The 19147-nt window shown below is 46.1% G+C and overlaps 1 protein-coding gene across 1 annotated transcript in view; it reads left to right on the top strand.

Moving 5' to 3' along the window:
- Window positions 1-19147, top strand: part of LOC142245346 (uromodulin-like) — a 96121-nt gene that overhangs the window by 57756 nt on the left and 19218 nt on the right. Inside the window, exons 11-13 of the mRNA XM_075317986.1 lie at window positions 6886-6990; window positions 8508-8716; window positions 14396-14553. Coding sequence (XP_075174101.1) covers window positions 6886-6990; window positions 8508-8716; window positions 14396-14553 — 472 coding nt within the window. The remainder of the gene's footprint in view (window positions 1-6885; window positions 6991-8507; window positions 8717-14395; window positions 14554-19147) is intronic.

The following is a 19147-nucleotide window of genomic DNA, read 5'->3' on the forward strand; positions in this document are numbered from 1 at the left end:
TAGCAGAAAACACCAAACCAGAGTTAATGAGGGACAAAGAAAGAATGGGTCATGGCATTGACCACTCATCAAATTCCTGAAAATCAGTGGCGTTTCTTAGGCTGGGTTCACACATAGCGACAGCGACAACGACGTCGCTGTTACGTCACCATTTTCTGTGACGTAGCAGCGACCTTGTAAGTCGCTGTTATGATCGCTGCTTAGCTGTCAAACACAGCGACGCAGCAGCGATCATAACGTCGCTACATGTGCAGAGAGCAGGGAGCCGCGCACACTGCTTAGCACTGGCTCCCTGCTCTCCTAGCTACAGTACACATCGGGTTAATTAACCCGATGTGTACTGCAGCTACATGTGCAGGGAGCAGTGCACACTGCTTAACGCTGGCTCCCTGCTCTCCTAGCTACAGTACACATCGGGTTAATTAACCCGATGTGTACTGCAGCTACATGTGCAGGGAGCAGTGCACACTGCTTAGCGCTGGCTCCCTGCTCTCCTAGCTACAGTACACATAGGGTTAATTAACCCGATGTGTACTGCAGCTACATGTGCAGAGAGCCGGAGCCGGCACTGGCAGAATGAGAGCGGCGGAGGCTGGTAACGAAAGTAAATATCGGGTAACCACCTTGGTTACCCGATGTTTATACTGGTTACAGCTTACCACAGGCTGCCAGTGTTACGAACCGGCGCCGCCATAGCCGCAAGCAGCCTGCTGCGGTTCCTGTTGCGCCCAGGCACCGGCTGCCGTTCTTGGCCGTGCCTCGGGTCGTCCAGTTGGCTGTTCCTTCCACCACGTCTAAGTGTGCAGAGGCGGCTAGTGCGCATGCGTGCGCCGATTTACCCAAGCCAGAGTTGAAGCCGGGTGTTTTGCCTAGTGAGCATGCTCAGCCTGATTGTGTTATGTCTGAGACTAAGTCCTCAGTTCAGGCTACTGAGCATGCTTCCACAATTAACCCTAACAGCCTCTTTGCACAGGTACTTGGACTTCGTGCTGTGTCTAAGTGCTGGGATGTGCCTACTGAGCATGCTCAAACTGATAGTCTGCTTTCTGAGCCTGTTGCTCAGGCTACTGGGCATGCTCAGGCACTTAGTGCACCAGAGGCTAGGTCCGGTAAGGACCTCACTGAGCATGTCCGTGAGGTGGCAGGCCCTAATAGGGCAGAGGGTGTCAGGTGTCCTGATGACGTGGCAACTCCGGACTGGCTCGCAGAGGCCCGCCCCTATGATCTGGCACCTCAGTATTGGTCGTCAGACGATGACTGGTGAAGTGTTTGGGGCGTGGCTGCCATGAGGTCATCAATGACGTGGCGGTTCCGGATAGGTTGCATGTGACGTCACTGATGACATGGCACTCTGCTATTGGACCTTGGTGGTTCCACCCTGGGTTTGGGGCGGACCCAGGTTATAAAAGGGGCTGGAGACAACATGGAGGTGCGCAGTCTTCACATTTGCTCAGTCAGAGCACACCTCCATGTTAGAGCCTCATTGCGGCATAAGCCTATGTTGGGAAGCGGTAGGTAGGGTTAGGCGAACGGTGCCTGTCACGCCAAGATTCGTGGCTCGGCACATCAGGGTCAGGCGCCGTGCTTCCCTCCTGCCGTTCCAGTCTTGCTATAGCAGCCCAGTGGCGTTAACTGGGTTGCGGCTGCTGTGCTTCCTGTCCGATTGTGCCCCCTACGCACACGGACAACGCACCTGCTGCGCCACCTGTCCGATTGTGCCCCCTACGCACACGGACAACGCACCTGCTGTGCCACCTGTCCGATTGTGCCCCCTACGCGCACGGACAGTGTACCCCAGGACCCCTGTGGAGTTAACAGGGTGTTCCTTATCCTCCTCGGCTTCCCGGTCAACGCTACTGGTGTACCCATCTGGCCTGACGTGTCCTACACACACGTGGCCAGTCGAGAGGTGGCCAGAAACGCTAATCGGAGGACCGCTCGGCCTGACGTGTCCTACACACGTGGCCGACAGGGTGCTTTCGTGGCGGTCTTCCGGTCAACGCTACCTTGTTACCACCCGGCCTGACGTGTTTCCTGCACACGTGGTTGGTGTAGCGCTAGGTGCACCAAAACGCTAATCGGGTTGTCGTCCGGTCTGACGTGTCCCAACACACGTGACCGGTTCCCAGAGTTCCTGGGTTATCTCAGAGCCATCCAGCTCTATAGTCTCCGCCTAACCCTCAGGTGCCAGCAGCTCCTTTGTCATCTGGAGCACGGTGGGCCCCGACTGGCGATTAGGATATATACCCCCTGGTCCTAATCTGCCGGTTCCCCCGTAACAGCCAGATGCCGGCTCCTGCTCTCTGCTCGCTTCATTTCGTCGCTCTCTCGCTGTCACACACAGCGATCTGTGCGTCACAGCGGGAGAGCAACAATAAAAAAACGAACCAGCCCTGTGTGTAACGAGCAGCGATCTCACAGCAGGGGCCAGATCGCTGCTCAGTGTCACACACAGCGAGATCGCTAATGAGGTCACTGTTGCGGTACCAAAACCGTGACGTAGCAGCGATTTCGGTAGCGATCTCGCTATGTGTGAAGCACCCCTTATTCCACAAATCTTGCACCAGTCAATGACAAATGAAAAAAAATAACAGTGTGATGAATAGCTACTGTACATATATTGTGGATAGATAAAAGGTAGAGTTAGTGACCTGTAAGTAATTTTGGAGTGCCAATGTGTGTACTAATCCTATGGTCCAAAAATGTAAATGTTTCTCCGAATGGGAATTGTTGATAGTGGAGAACTACAGCTGAATGTACTCCAATGTGATGAGAATGCCTGGGCTGGCAGCAAATCTTCAGAGTCCACAAGTACACAGATGCGGCTATCGGTGATGTCACCTATAGCTATAGAGGTCCGAGGTGGATGAAAAATTCTCCAATGTTTTTCAAAAAGTTACACTTTTACCTCACCATGAGTAAGTCCGCCTCTTTAGCATCTTATATACTATAGCTTCCATTAGTTGCCAAACAGTTCAACTGTAGTACTACTAATCAACTCCTGGCTGCGCAAAATAAATTTCAACTTTTAAAAGCTTTTACACAATGTTTGGGGTCAAAAAAGCTTTGATGAATCTGGGCCTTAGTGTTTTGCACAGTCCAGTGTTATAGGATAGCACTTGCTCCAATATTATTCTAAGATGCAGTGACGAATAGCTTTTTTTTCTCATGGCATGTTGACCCGTGAAAGAAAAATCGCTGCATGGTGCAATTGTCAGTGTATAACAGACAGCGCACAATGGGTGTGTGCAAAACATTGGACTGCACTCAGATGACAAGCAAGAGAATCGGAGCACACTGAGTGACACTAGCGTCATTCTCGCAGCAGAGTTTGAGCTGAGTCATTGGAATATCGCATGAGAGAATCATTGGATGCTATACGCTGGTATGAGAGTACCCTTAAGAATACAAAATCATCTGGACCATTACGTCTTCAGTATCAGAGCCAAACGACCCCACACATTGTGTCCTAGATTCCTAAAGTTTGTCATGTAGATGAGAGAAAAGTCATCTTAACCCACTAATATAAATCTGATTGGAAATGCTTGATCGTATGTAGCAGTAAGGGTCAAGTTCCAAGACTGGTCTGGTAAAATCAACTTATTGCCCTTCTCCATTGAAATAAGCATGCATGCTCTTCTGAATCTGAATAGTTCTGTAATCTATACTTGCTGTTAGAAACCGTGAAATACAGCTATCAAAAACCTGGTTATTGGCCAAGTGCACATTGAGCTAATCATCATCCATATATAAAGATCCCAAGCTATATGCATTCTATCTATGGTAGCTAAATTTTAGTATTTCACAGGACTATAATTTTTTCTTAAGGGTTTATAAAAGATTAGGTCACATCAGGTTTTTGGCATACGTCAGTGGCTCCATTGGAGCTTTTGTCTTAAAGAAGTTGACCACTACTTTAACATCAATGGCCTTTCCCTATGATAGGTCATCAATATCTGATCGGCTATGGTCCGACACCTCGCACCCCCGCCGATAAGCCATTTCCGGTGGCAGCAGGTGGCTGGAAATGCTCAGTTACAGAGCTGGCCAGTCAACTGCTAGTGGCCCCTGCCGGGTATTGCACATCCACCTTCCATTCAAAGAAATAGGAGGTGGATGTGCAGTACCCAGCTGTGGCCACTATCAGTTGAACGTGCGGCTCCGGAACTGAGCATTTCCGGCTTCTAGCCGCCTGCTGCTGCTGGTGGCACAGAGAGCAGCTGATTGTCGGGGGTGTCGAGTGTTAGGCCATGAATGTCAAATCGGCCGGGGCCCATCTCAAGGATAGGCCATCAATATTAAAGTAGTGGCCAACCTCTTTAAAAAAAATGCCCCTACAGTACCACTGACATGTGCCAAAACCTTGATATGACCATCAATGTTAAAGTAGTGGCAGCCACATTGATCCCTAAATCAGGAATTTCCGACAGAACGTCTGATGGGGCCTTAGACTTTAATGAAGCAGATGAAGGCACTTGTGGTTAGAGAACAAGGGTGTTTTATTTATAAGCAGGAGTAAAACATATATGAAAACAAGCAGGGTTGTTCAAGTATGGCAAGAGTCAAGTTTTTCACAACTGCAATTGTAGCACCCTGGGGTCGAGGGGGTTAACCCATCCCATTGCCGGGCCGGATATCAGATCCTCTGCGTCATCACGGAGTGGCCTGACCTGGTTTTGTGACTCCGAGGCGTACAGGAATGAGAAGGTGGAGGGTGGTAGGAAGGATGGAGGTGGTGGAAGATGTGGTGATGTGAGGAAAGTCTCTTATCGTGACACCACCTGCAGTACGCGGCCAAGTAATAGCCGCCGCTGCTGTAGTTGTCCCCTGGGGCAGATGTCACTGTAGCTAGGGTGGTCTTGCTTCTCACAGGTGAAGCTAGGCCCCAGGGATATGATGATTGTAGAATGGAGTAATATGTTGGGGGTGCAGGGCTGAGGGCGATGACAAGAACTGGACGACACAGGTTGGAGTCTCCTTTTATCTTTTACTGGTACTCTGTGTAGTCCAGGAGTTGTTGGCCTGGTCAGCCTGGAAGCAGCAGGGGGATTTCTCTCTGCCTGGTAGTTGTACTCCTCCTTCTGTGCGCAGGTGAAGGTCGCTGTGCCCTAAAGCTACATCCATCTGACGGGTAGTGCGAGCCGATACTGGGGCCCACTCTGTAGCAGCGACCCCGGGCTATTTCTTGCCACTTCACCTCCGGTTTTCAGATAAGCCAGAAGAGGTAGAAGTAGGCTGTTAGCACCCAGCAGTCTGGGATGCCGGTATCCTGCTCTATGCGCTCGGTCCTGGAGAGATGGGTAGCAGCTCTTAGACAGTGACCGTTCTCTTTACTCCATTCTACTGTTCTGAGGTTTGGCTTCCTGTTCCTCCCTAATCCCTCCTCCAAGTCAGTAAGTCCAGAGAAACAAAAGAAGTCGGTCTGGTGTAGCGCTGATAAGGTATATCACCCGAGGAATACAACATACTGGTTGTCGAAACGTGTTGTGGCATATAAGGGACCACTAATAAAAAGTTTTGGATAATTTTTAAAAAAAATCCTTTGGTCCCTTTTCCTTATCAGTGTTCCACCAGACCGACTTCTTTTGTTTCTTGTATATATTCCCTTTGTAGGGAAGCTTGGCAGGAACTGCTTAGAGGAAGGAGATTGCTTAGCTGATTTGGAAATCCCTCTGCTGGACACCGGGTGTAACAACACGGAGACCACAGGATCTGAGGTGACGCAGCCCTGTGTGTGATCACATGATTCTGAATGATCGCTTTCCAGCAGCAGAGCTTGAGAGAGTACGGCAGAAATCTCTCCATGTTAATCAGCCCAATACTGGGGTTGTGCGGGGGCGCACAACTCGTTAAGGTGAGCAGCGGAGTTTAATCCTTTAGCATCAATTGCCTCATAGGTGCTCCTCATTGCGCTCCCTTTTTGTTTTTCCTTAGTATGTCCAGAGAGGCTGCTTTCAACACAGGTTATGAGCTTCCTCTAGTGGGCCGTAGGAGTAAGTGGTGTTGCATGTTAGTGTACCTGGCAAGAGATTTCCCCACTGTTTCAAAGCATGGCATTTCACCCAGTGACGAGAACAATGACACTATGGCTCCCAGGATTACTGGGGTGCCACACAATTGCCAGCTGGAACGTAACACAGTCGTCACTCCAACTATCACAAACATCAGTAAAACAACAACACAAAATATACATTCAACTGCACTTTACTGCAACCTAGCAGGCCTCCATTACTTGGGGCTGTATGGACACCGAGCCCTGGCTACAAAGGCCTACACTGTGTGCATACGGAAAAAGACTTGCAGCACCGTAGAGGGGGAATAAGTACACTCCAGCAAGTTTTGATGCTCAATGGTGCACAGTTCTCCTTGCAGGGCAGAGTTAATGCTTCTTCTCAATCCTCTGGGTGATGTCTTTGCTCTTCACGAGCATCTCAGTCCGGTACCCACTTAATGGCAGCAAGTGGTTCTCTCATGGTCCGGCTTGCAATATCCCTTGCAGCCGGCACCGCACCTCTTCCAACACCATCATGCTTGGGCAAGGCACATACATGGGCAACACTCCTTCTCCAAATTCCCAGGCAACCCGACTTCCTAGTCTCTCACCTAAATTCCTCTCCACTCTTTCTCCATTTCCCGCACTTTTAGGCCAGGTTAATCCAAAACATTCACAATTCAGAGGGCAGGAGCTGGCTGAACAGGCCAGTCCTTAATACACAGGAAACAGGGGATCAATGTCTCTTAAAGGCGATGTACCTTCAACCGTTTGTAGGGGTGATACGCCTACACCATTTCTAAAATTCAGGTACAAAAGTATAGTATCTCGTTATGTTCCACTTCCTATCAGCCAGTAACCTAGACTGTGGTGGATTTATTTCCTGTTTTTAGATCCATCTACAGCAAATAATTCATCAATCTGTGCAGCAGATGAAGAATGGAAATTAAAAGATGGGGTCTATGGATGTTTCTGCAAAGATGAATACGAAGTAACTGGTAATGCTATTGATGATAATATGATACATGTACTGCATTTCCTGGACAAATATTTTTTCTCCCCTCCATAATAAGGGAAGTCACTGAGTATTTCACAGAACTGATATAATGACAAAAAGCTTCCTAAAGTAGTTACAAAGATTTTAAAATGTGCCATTTTAAAATGAACCTGTCATTAAATTCATGCTGCCCAGACCACAGACAGCATGAAACACAGTCTGGCTGCACGTTGCAGCATTGCAGGTACGGTAGGTATGTTTTACTCTGAAAAGCTGGTCTGTTTCAGGATAAATATAGTTTGAAATGACATCTAAGGACTATGTGTCTGCACTAATCAAATCAATGTGGTCCTCAGTGGCTTCTACCCTATCCTTCTGCCTGACAGTGGGGTCACCTGGAGTGGAGTGGGAAGAATGTGTCGGTAATCGCATTGGGCTAGTCAGCAGAAACACAAAGTTCTGTTTCATCATCAAAGCTTTTATGTCCGAATTCTGGCATAAAAAGCATTGAAAAGTTTCAAAATTTTTGCACAACTCTAAAATGCACAAAACTGTTACAACTATTGCCATTTTCACATCAAAATTGACAGAGCTGGGGTGGGACGAGGGTATAGTTGAGGCATGATGCCACAGCTCATCTAATTCATGATGATCTGCGGCATTACTTATGTCATAGATCTTACTACCATTCCCGATTAGAGATAAATTTATGGCGCGGAGCTCGACATTTGTCAGACACTCCTGATTCATGCATTTCAGAATGAATTAGGAAAGTCTGACTCCCACAAACCCTCTCATCAAGAGTGAAAATTACATGTCTTGAAGATTCAGGTCCATACATATTAGATTTGTTTTAAAGTATGTTTGCTTCGAAATGACACAATAATTCCACAGTATCTGAATTTCCAAGATTAAATTTCACAGAAAAAAATACATTATACACTAGTAATCAAGAGAAGTACATTTTGAGAAACCATCGAGTACATCGAGTACGACAGTACTAGCCAAACAAAACCTCAGGTAGCAGCTATTATCCTCTTTTGAGGATGTGGCATATTTAATGGGGTGTGATATCATACATTTAGACCCTTTTAATTAATATCAGACCCCTTAATTTAGAGACTGCTGCATTCATTAACAGCTGTGTAGCGTCTGATCGAAGCAAAGGATCACAAGATGAACCCAGTTTTCCCAAACACCAGTGCAGTCTATAGCTTAACTTGAGAGGAGCCAAGTAGAAGACTTGAGCTACCGGAAAAAGCAGCTTGAGCGCCACCAATGGGCAATTAAACAAAAGGCACTAGACCAAAACAATTTTTGTGATGTTAGAACTATGGCTTGTGCTTCACTGCCACAAGTCACTGGTTATTCGATAACAATACTCCTTATTCTAAAATACAGTCATCTAAAATGGTAGGTTTGTATGTTATGTATTATCTTCTTGTGGCCTTTATAAAAATACTTGTTGCTGTTGTTTGGAAATTAAATAACATCTACTGTATGTTTCTCATATTGTAGCTCTTGCAGACATACGTCCCGAGCTGACCTGTGATCTCTACGAGATGAGAGCTGTATTTCAGAAATGTCAGCTCACGAGTCTGGACTTCAATGCCAATAGTGTTACTCTGAGAGATGACGGCTGCTATGGAATTCATCATGATCCGAGCAGGAACTCATTTACTGTATCCTCTCCAATTCATGCAGGAGCATGCAGACTCCAGATAACTGTATGTTACCTATTACCTTTCTTTCCACCCGTGACAAAATGGTCCATAAAAGACCATATCCTTATGCAGATCACTCCAATCTCATGTAATAAAAAGGGCAGTCTAGGTATGTTCTTATCTGCCTAAATTGCTAATGATGTATTGCCTTGGAAGAAGAGGAGCCCTATATATACTTTGTATTAGGCTATAACCACAACCAAACTGACCTGGAGAACTTCTCCACTTTCCCAATAAAAGCCAATGGGTCTGAGGCTATCATCGATGTCATCTTCCTTCTAGGAGAACTACTGGTTTGCCCATGTTACAGAGTGTACACAGCTGTTTTCCTGATACAGAACCTTCAAGGCCAAACACCCATTCCCTATAACTTTAACCCTTTCCTAACCATAAATCCCTTATTTCAAGTAATTTCCGCCTTCATCCTATCATGTCGGCCTCCCTTTAAAGGCATAGGCACAGTACAGCCTCACTGTACTTGAAATACTCTGTATAACGCTGTTTGCTCTGTCCCAGCACTAGCCACAAGAGGTGCTGCTAATAAGCAGCCATGTACAACTGAACTTATGCTATTTCCGTAACTCCCATAGAAATGAATGAACTTCTAAGTTACATAAATAGAATAGCCTTTTTCGTATCCTCATCTTGTGTAGCTGACTCATGGACAGAGTTATTCCTCTTCCAACCATGAAAAGAAGAGATGGTAATATCTATAGGATAGATAATAAGTTGATGATTGATGAGGGTCTAAACCCTTGGACCACCACTAATCCTAAGAATGAGATTCTGCACAGCATGATCTGAATGGAGAAATTGCAGGGCATGTGCAACACTCCTTGATTCATTCTCTGTGGGACTTCCAGAAAAAGCTAAGGACTATACTTATTAATAATAATAATAATAATAATAATGTTTTATTTCTATAGAAATAAACATATTCCGCAACGCTTTACAATTAAGAGGGGACATGTACAGACAATATGAGACAATACAAAATAACAAAATTAAGATACCAGGAGGAGTGAGGGCCCTGCTCGTAAGCTTACAGTCTATGAGGAAATAGGGGAGGCACAAAAGGTGAATGGGGGGGAGAAAAGCTTGTTATATATGGTCCAGCCATCGATTTAATAGGGGATTCAAAACCAGCTGCATGAACCCGTTATCGGCCAAAATTTATACAGGTACAGGGGACAAGAATTGGAAGTTAATTTTTAGGAAGGGCAGAAAGGGACTAGATTAGATCAGGGCAGTGAGGTGATAGGCTAGTCTAAAGAAATGCGTTTTTAGGGCCCACTTAAAGGTGTGGATGTTGGGAACTAATCGGATTGCTTTCGGTAGTGTGTTCCAGAGCATAGGCGCAGCTCGTGAGAAATCTTGAAGACGGGAGTGGGAGGTTCGAATAGTTGAGGATGTCAGTCTTAGGTCATTAACAGAGTGGAGGGCACGGGTGGGGTGATAGACATAGATGAGGGAGGAGATGTAGGGCGGTGCAGAACTGTGGAGAGCTTTGTGAGTGACAGTGATAAGTTTATGTTGGATTCTGTAGCGGATGGGCAACCAGTGCAATGACTGGCAAAGAGCAGAGGCATCGGTGAAGCGGTTGCAGAGGAAAATGATCCTGGCTGCGGCATTCAGAATGGATTGGAGAGGGGAGAGTTTAGTAACAGCGAGACCAATTAGTAAAGAATTACAATAATCCAGGCGAGAATGAATAAGAGCGACAGTAAGAGTTTTTGCAGAGTCAATGGTAAGAAAAGGTCAAATTCTTGAGGTGTTTTTGAGGTGGAATTGACAAGAACGAGCAGGTGAACGAATGTGGAGAGTGAAGGAGAGATCAGAGTCAAATATAACCCCAAGACAGCGGGGCGTAATGATAGAACCACACATAGAAATGGTAATAATGGGTTTCGGAAGGTTAGGAGAGGGAGGAAACAGGAGAAGTTCAGTTTTTGACAGGTTCAGTTTTAGATAGAGGGAGGACATGATGTTGGAGACAGTGGACAGACAATCGATTGTATTTTGTAATAGTGCAGGGGTGATGTCAGGAGAAGATGTGTACAGTTGGGTGTCATCAGCATAGAGATGGTTCTGGAAACCAAATTTGCAGATGGTTTGTCCAATAGGGGCTGTGTATAGAGAGAAAAGGAGGGGGCCGAGGACTGAACCCTGAGGAACCCCGACCATAAGGGGAAGAGGAGAGGAAGAGGATCCGGCAAAGGATACAGTGAATGAGCGTTCAGAGAGGTAAGAGGAGAACCAAGAAAGAACGGTGTCATTGAGCCCGATAGAGCGGAGCATAGTGAGGAGGAGCTGGTGATCCACAGTATCGAATGCAGCAGAGAGATCCAGGAGGATCAGCAGGGAGTAGTGACCATTAGATTTAGCTGTTAGTAAATCATTAGAGACTTTAGTGAGAGCAGTTTCAGTAGAATGTAAGCAGCGGAAACTGGATTGTAGAGGGTAGAGGAGAGAATTATCTGACAGATAGCGGATTAGACGGGAGTGGACCAGGCGTTCCAGGAGTTTTGAGATGAATGGGAGATTAGAGACAGGTCTGTAGTTAGCGGAACAATTTTGGTCCAGGGATGTTTTTTAAGTAATGTGTGTATGCTGGCATGTTTGAAAAAGGAGGGAAAGACACCAGAGGAGAGAGAGATTTAATATTTTAGTTAGATGAGTGGTGACAGCTGGGGTGACAGATTTTAGGAGATGTGAGGGAATAGGGTCACTGGTGCAGGTAGTAGGGCGAGAAGATGCGAGGAGCCTGGTGACTTCTTCTTCTGTGACCGGATCAAAGAATGAAAGTGAGCTAGATGAAGTGTAGGAGGGCAGACAATGTGTGGTGTTATGAGGCTGTGAGGAAATTTCCTGGCGTATATGGTCAATTTTTTCTTTAAAATAATTGGCCAGGTCATCTGCGCTGAGGTTGGTGGTTGGGGCCAGAACTCTTGGTCCGAGGAGGGAATGGAAAGTATCAAAGAGTCGTTTAGGATTGTTGGCTAGCGAGGTGATGAGGGTGTTAAAGTACGCTTGTTTGGAGAGGTGAAGGGCATCATTGTATGTTTTGACCATAAACTTATAATGGATGAAATCTTCGGCTAGACTGGATTTTCTCCACAGACGTTCAGCGCACCTGGAACACCGCTGGAGAAAGCGTGTTTGCAACGTGTTCCAGAGCTGCTGCCGTCTGCGCCGAGTTGCTCCTCATGTAGCAGGTGCAGCTTCATCTAGGACACTCTGTAGGGTGTCATTATAATGTTTTACTGCAGAGTCAGGACATGAGAGGGAGGAGATTGGGGCTAGTGATGACTGCAACTTCTTTAGACATTTCTGGATGTTAATGGCATGTATATTCCTATGTGGAGGTAAGTGTGGGTGTGCTGAGTGGGTTGACAGCTCTTGACCAAGAATGAAAGAAGGTAGTGGTCAGAGAGTGGGAGAGGGGAGTTAGTAAAATCATTCACTGAGCAGAGGCGGGAGAAAACCAGGTCCAGCGTATTCCCACCTTCATGTGTAGGAGAGTTAGTTGGCTATCACTGGCTGTCCTATAGATAATGAATGAGTGGTGGTGTGCACCCCTTACAAAGCTAAGTAGTTGGGATCAGTGGGGCTCCCAGCAACAAGACCCTCACAGATCAGCAAGATATCTCCTATATTATCTCTACACCACCACTTCTAAATATGGCAGTAACCCTTTAAATTGTAAAATTACGACTGCTTGAAGCTGTGAAGATCTGAGGTCATGAAGAAATCACCTAGGCAGGATAATAGTGGAAGATTTTTTTTTACAAAAGTCCCTATGCTATTCCAGATGACAAATATCAAAAATAGTCCTTAGGATAGTTCCTCAAATCTAGCCGATGGATATCATGACTGTAGCAAGTGTATCCGGTTCCAATCTCTTTAGTATATTCATGGGCCCCAGGACCTGGCCACAGCAACATATTTTTCCTCTCCACATGAAAGCACTAACTCACTGACTAAACAAGTATGTGGCTTATTGTTTTCCCTTCTCCTGAGATCAGCCCCCTGAATGGGCAGACATGCTCATCACACTCACCCTCTTAGGCTATGTGCCCACGTGTGTGCTCTGCACCGCAGCGTACATCGTCCGCTTCAGAGCGCAGCTGAAAAGCTCCGTTCTGAAGCGCTTGGTGCCTGCAGAATTTGTGCGCTCTGCATGCTGCCTCTCCCTATAGCCAGCATACAAAGCGCATGAAAGAAGTGACATGTCACTTCTTAGAACGCAGCGCTTCGGCAGTAGCCGAAGCGCTGAGTTTTAATACGCCACATGGGCATTGATTATGCACAATCTTCATAGATTGTGTTGGGGACGCAGGACGCATGCAGTTACGCTGCTGTGCAGATCGCAGCGTAACTGCATGAAAATACGCTGCGTGGGCACATAGCCTTTAGCGGGCTTTACACGCTACGACATCGCTCAAGTGATCTCGTTGGGGTCACGGAATTTGTGACGCACATACGGTCGCTTTAGCGATGCCGTTGCGTGTGACACCTATGAGTGATTTTTCATCGTCGCAAAAACGTGAAAAATCGCTCATCGGTGACATGGGGGTCCATTCTCAAATATCGTTACTGCAGCAGTAACGAAGTTGTTCCTCGTTCCTGCGGCAGCACACATTGCTCCATGTGACACCGCAGGAACGATGAAGCTCTCCTTACCTGCAGCTGGCCACAATGCAGAAGGAAGGAGGTGGGCGGGATGTTACGTCCCGCTCATCTCTGCCCCTCCATTTCTATTTGGCAGCGGTTCAGTGACGCTGCTGTGACGTTGCTGTGACGCTGAACAAACCGCCCCCTTAGAAAGGAGGCGGTTCGCCAGTCACAGCGACGTCGCAGGGAAGGTAAGTCCGTGTGACGGGTCCGGGCAATGTTGTGCGACACGGGCAGCGATTGGCCCGTGTTGCACAACCGATGGGGGCGGGTACGCACGCTGGCGATATTGGTACAAATATCGCAGTGTGTAAAGCGGCCTTTAGACGTTTTTCATGTAACTCCAATTATGAAGATGGGTAGTATCTAGCCAGTCTGAAGAGTTGTGTAATGGGGGAGCCCTGCAGAGGGGAACAATAGATGCTCAATACAGGACAATGAATCCTACTGAAGACATGATTACATTAGAGTTCATGGAGGCCAACTAGGATAGACACATTTACAACCCCTTCCCCCTACAAATTGTCTACCTTAAACTGATGCATAAGCATTTTTTAATAAAACGCAACAATTAGATTGATGTAACCACAGTTACATCTGAGGGCTGAGGGCTCCTTTTATGTCCATTAGTCCAATAGTCTTTAGTGCGCAGCCAGATACTCACAGGAGCCAACGATACATTTTTAACATGCTCAACTGATAACGATGATCCAATATCAACTATTTGTGAATCCTAGTAGAAAAACAAATCCCATCAGTGAAAAATAATGGCCCTAAACTGTACATGAGGATACAAATCATATTTCAAACAAATTTTGTTTATTTTAGTCATTTATACTGTGCCATTAATTAAATAACGCTTTACAGATTACAGTATTTCTGAAGATTTTTGTTTTAGCTGTTATCTACTATTGTTATTGATGCATTGTTTGTAACATTTTCCTGCAGTATAAGCCTCTGCTTTATTTCTTTACAAAATACTAGTGTTTATATCTTATATTTATGTAGAAAAATGGAACCCACGTAACTTACTTAAGCACACTGCACCTTATGTTGGAATCTACTGGGCTAATAACAAGAGATGAAGAACTGTCTGTGACAATTTTTTGTTCGTACCCGCTGGACATGATGGTCAGTCTGAATATGGCAGTTAAACCATTTTTTAGGTAACTAATTTATTAACTTTAATTTGTACATTTGCCCTATCTACCTTAGCTGTGATCCACTTGGTGTTGGTCAGTGGCGTAACTAGAGTTTGATGGGCCCCGGTGCGAAGTTCGGACCCGAGCCCCCCCTCCACGTACACCAACACTTAGGGCACGGGATAATGACGCACACACTTGGCTCTTACCCTCAACACCCAGGTTTCCCTTGATCTAAAATCCCTCTATCAGCACTCCGCTTTCCTATGTTCTGATATGCATTTTGTCATCGGTACCCAGCTTCCCCATACTCTGCTATACAGTGCCTACAAGTAGTATTCAACCCCCTGCAGATTTAGCAGGTTTACACATTCGGAATTAACTTGGCATTGTGACATTTGGACTGTAGATCAGCCTGGAAGTGTGAAATGCACTGCAGCAAAAAAGAATGTTATTTCTTTTTTTATTTATTTTTTTTTAAATTGTGAAAAGTTTATTCAGAGGGTCATTTATTATTCAACCCCTCAAACCACAAGAATTCTGTTTGGTTCCCCTAAAGTATTAAGAAGTATTTCAGGCACAAAGAACAATGAGCTTCACATGTTTGGATTAATTATCTCTTTTTCCAGCCTTTTCTGACTAATTAAGACCCTCCCCAAACTTGTGAACAGCACTCATACTTGGTCAACATGGGAAAGACAAAGGAGCATTCCAAGGCCATCAGAGACAAGATCGTGGAGGGTCACAAGGCTACCAAGGGGTACAAAACCCTTTCCAAGGAGTTGGGCCTACCTGTCTCCACTGTTGGGAGCATCATCCGGAAGTGGAAGGCTTATGGAACTACTGTTAGCCTTCCACGGCCTGGACAGCCTTTGAAAGTTTCCACCCGTGCCGAGGCCAGGCTTGTCCGAAGAATCAAGGCTAACCCAAGGACAATAAGGAAGGAGCTCCGGGAAGATCTCATGGCAGTGGGGACATTGGTTTCAGTCAATACCATAAGTAACGTACTCCACCGCAATGGTCTCCGTTCCAGACGAGCCCGTAAGGTACCTTTACTTTCAAAGCGTCATGTCAAGGCTCGTCTACAGTTTGCTCATGATCACTTGGAGGACTCTGAGACAGATGGGTTCAAGGTTCTCTGGTCTGATGAGACCAAGATCGAGATCTTTGGTGCTAACCACACACGTGACGTTTGGAGACTGGATGGCACTGCATACGACCCCAAGAATACCATCCCTACAGTCAAGCATGGTGGTGGCAGCATCATGCTGTGGGGCTGTTTCTCAGCCAAGGGGCCTGGCCATCTGGTCCGCATCCATGGGAAGATGGATAGCACGGCCTACCTGGTGATTTTGGCCAAGAACCTCCGCTCCTCCATCAAGGATCTTAAGATGGGTCGTCATTTCATCTTCCAACAAGACAACGACCCAAAGCACACAGCCAAGAAAACCAAGGCCTGGTTCAAGAGGGAAAAAATCAAGGTGTTGCAGTGGCCTAGTCAGTCTCCTGACCTTAACCCAATTGAAAACTTGTGGAAAGAGCTCAAGATTAAAGTCCACATGAGACACCCAAAGAACCTAGATAACTTGGAGAAGATCTGCATGGAGGAGTGGGCCAAGATAACTCTAGAGACCTGTGCCGGCCTGATCAGGTCTTATAAAAGACGATTATTAGCTGTAATTGCAAACAAGGGTTATTCCACAAAATATTAAACCTAGGGGTTGAATAATAATTGACCCACACTTTTATGTTGAAAATTTATTAAAATTTAACTGAGCAACATAACTTTTTGGTTTGTAAGTTTTATGCATCTGTTAATAAATCCTGCTCTTGTTTGAAGTTTGCAGGCGCTAACTTATTTGCATCTTATCAAACCTGCTAAATCTGCAGGGGGTTGAATACTACTTGTAGGCACTGTACATCTTTCCCGCATCACCCATCTTTCCCATATCAGAGCATCGGAAAGCTGGGTGCTGAGGGAAAGAGCCTTTTTCCCTCAGCACAAAACGTTTGCATTCCATGCTTGTGTCTTTGTCCTCCCTCGTATATAGTTCTCCAAATACTGTAACGGCCCAAACATAGCCTTCCATATAGTATAAAGGGTCCCACATAACCCTTCATATAATAGAATGCACCCCATAGTCCTCCATGTATTGTAACGCATTTCCCATTGTTCTCCATATACAGTATTATAATTCACCCCATAGTACTCCATATATTATACTGCACCACATAATCCCCAATGTTTTATAATTCACCCCCATAGTCCATGTATAAGGTAGCCTCCCTAGTCCTCCATATATTATAATGTAGCCCCCATAATCCTATATGTATTAGAATGCAGCCCTATAAACCTTCATATTGTATTATGCAGCCCCATACTCCTCCATGTATAATGCATCCCTGTAGTCCATGTATAAGGTGTCCTTCATTTTGTATAATCCAGCCCCCACCTGGCCTCCCTGTGTATAATGCAGCCTCCATCTGGCCTCCCTGTGTATAATGCAGTCCCCACCAGGCCTCCCTGTGTATAATGCAGCCCCCACCAGGCCTCCTTGTGTATAATGTAGCCCCCCACCAGGCCTCCCTGTGTATAATGCAACCCCCACCAGGCCTTTCTGTGTATAATGCAGCCCCCACCAGGCCTCTCTGTGTATAATGCAGCCCCCAAAGGCCTCCTTGTGTATAATGCAGCCCCCAGAAGTCCTCCCTGACTATAATGCAGCCCCCACCAGGCCTCCCTGTGTATAATGAAGCCCCCACCAGGCCTCCCTGTGTATAATGCAGCACCCCCAGGCTTCTGGCCACCGTGTACTCACTGATTAAAACAAAAAAGAAAAAAAATTACTCACTTCTCTCCTTGTTTCACCGCTGCTCTATCCTCACCTGTGTCCTCTGTCTCTTTCGCTGCTCCGGTCAGCGTCCTCCCATCCTGCATGCCTCAGCACAGCAGTCTCACAGGAGTGACGTCACCGCGCAGGCATCGTGGGAGAATGATGAAGCATCGAGCGCTGCTTAATGCTTCATCATTGCTGTGCACGATGATGGGGGAGGGGGCCCGGTGCTGCCGCCGATGACACTGGGCAGGGGGGCCCGGTGTCAGCGGTAGCAGCGGGTCATATAGCGGCCGTGTGATCTGCAACAGATCAGCATAGCTCCTCTCTCACAGAAAGGAGTTGTCTGCTGATCTGCCGGGTGGCCGCAGGCCACTAACCTCCCAGGCCTGGTCACAATGGCGATCCCTGCGACTGCAGTAGTTACGCCCCAGGTGTTGGTTAAGTGTATGTACACATTATGGTTTAGGTGAGTCCATCACTTTTGCATGAGTTTCATGATGCATTTTCTGTGCCATGTCACTTTGCAGGCTAAAAATATAAAATAAATATATTTAATTAGTGAAAACTGCAGGGCCAAAAAAGAAGACTAGACTGGGTGTCTTCTCTAATTAGTAACTGTTTATTTTAAGTTGGCCATACACATGCAGATTGGGAATGTAAAATAAAGCACTCCTAGACTTCTTTGGCATTTGTTTATCTTCCACAGAAACAAAGCATTGAATACCATATGTTAACAAAAAAGGGAAAGGTGAAATGCAATTGTAGCAGGCCACGGGGCCTCAGGGGTTACTCGGCACCAGGTGAATGATTTCGTGGGGTTCACTGTGACTAGCCTGACCCGACTCCTTGGCCTCGTCGGCTACACGTAATGACATGCGCAAGGGTGTCCGGTATACAGTTAGGTCCAGAAATATTTGGACAGTGACACAAGTTTTGTTATTTTAGCTGTTTACAAAAACATGTTCAGAAATACAATTATATATATAATATGGGCTGAAAGTGCTCACTCCCAGCTGCAATATGAGAGTTTTCACATCCAAATCGGAGAAAGGGTTTAGGAATCATAGCTCTGTAATGCATAGCCTCCTCTTTTTCAAGGGACCAAAAGTAATTGGACAAGGGACTCTAAGGGCTGCAATTAACTCTGAAGGCGTCTCCCTCGTTAACCTGTAATCAGTGAAGTAGTTAAAAGGTCTGGGGTTGATTACAGGTGTGTGGTTTTGCATTTGGAAGCTGTTGCTGTGACCAGACAACATGCGGTCTAAGGAACTCTCAATTGAGGTGAAGCAGAACATCCTGAGGCTGGAAAAAAAGAAAAAATCCATCAGAGAGATAGCAGACATGCTTGGAGTAGCAAAATCAACAGTCGGGTACATTCTGAGAAAAAAGGAATTGACTGGTGAGCTTGGGAACTCAAAAAGGCCTGGGAGTCCACGGATGACAACAGTGGTGGATGATCGCCGCATACTTTCTTTGGTGAAGAAGAACCCGTTCACAACATCAACTGAAGTCCAGAACACTCTCAGTGAAGTAGGTGTATCTGTCTCTAAGTCAACAGTAAAGAGAAGACTCCATGAAAGTAAATACAAAGGGTTCACATCTAGATGCAAACCATTCATCAATTCCAAAAATAGACAGGCCAGAGTTAAATTTGCTGAAAAACACCTCATGAAGCCAGCTCAGTTCTGGAAAAGTATTCTATGGACAGATGAGACAAAGATCAACCTGTACCAGAATGATGGGAAGAAAAAAGTTTGGAGAAGAAAGGGAACGGCACATGA

Source organism: Anomaloglossus baeobatrachus, chromosome 7 (assembly GCF_048569485.1).
Source record: "Anomaloglossus baeobatrachus isolate aAnoBae1 chromosome 7, aAnoBae1.hap1, whole genome shotgun sequence".
NCBI classification, from domain to species: Eukaryota; Metazoa; Chordata; class Amphibia; order Anura; family Aromobatidae; genus Anomaloglossus; species Anomaloglossus baeobatrachus.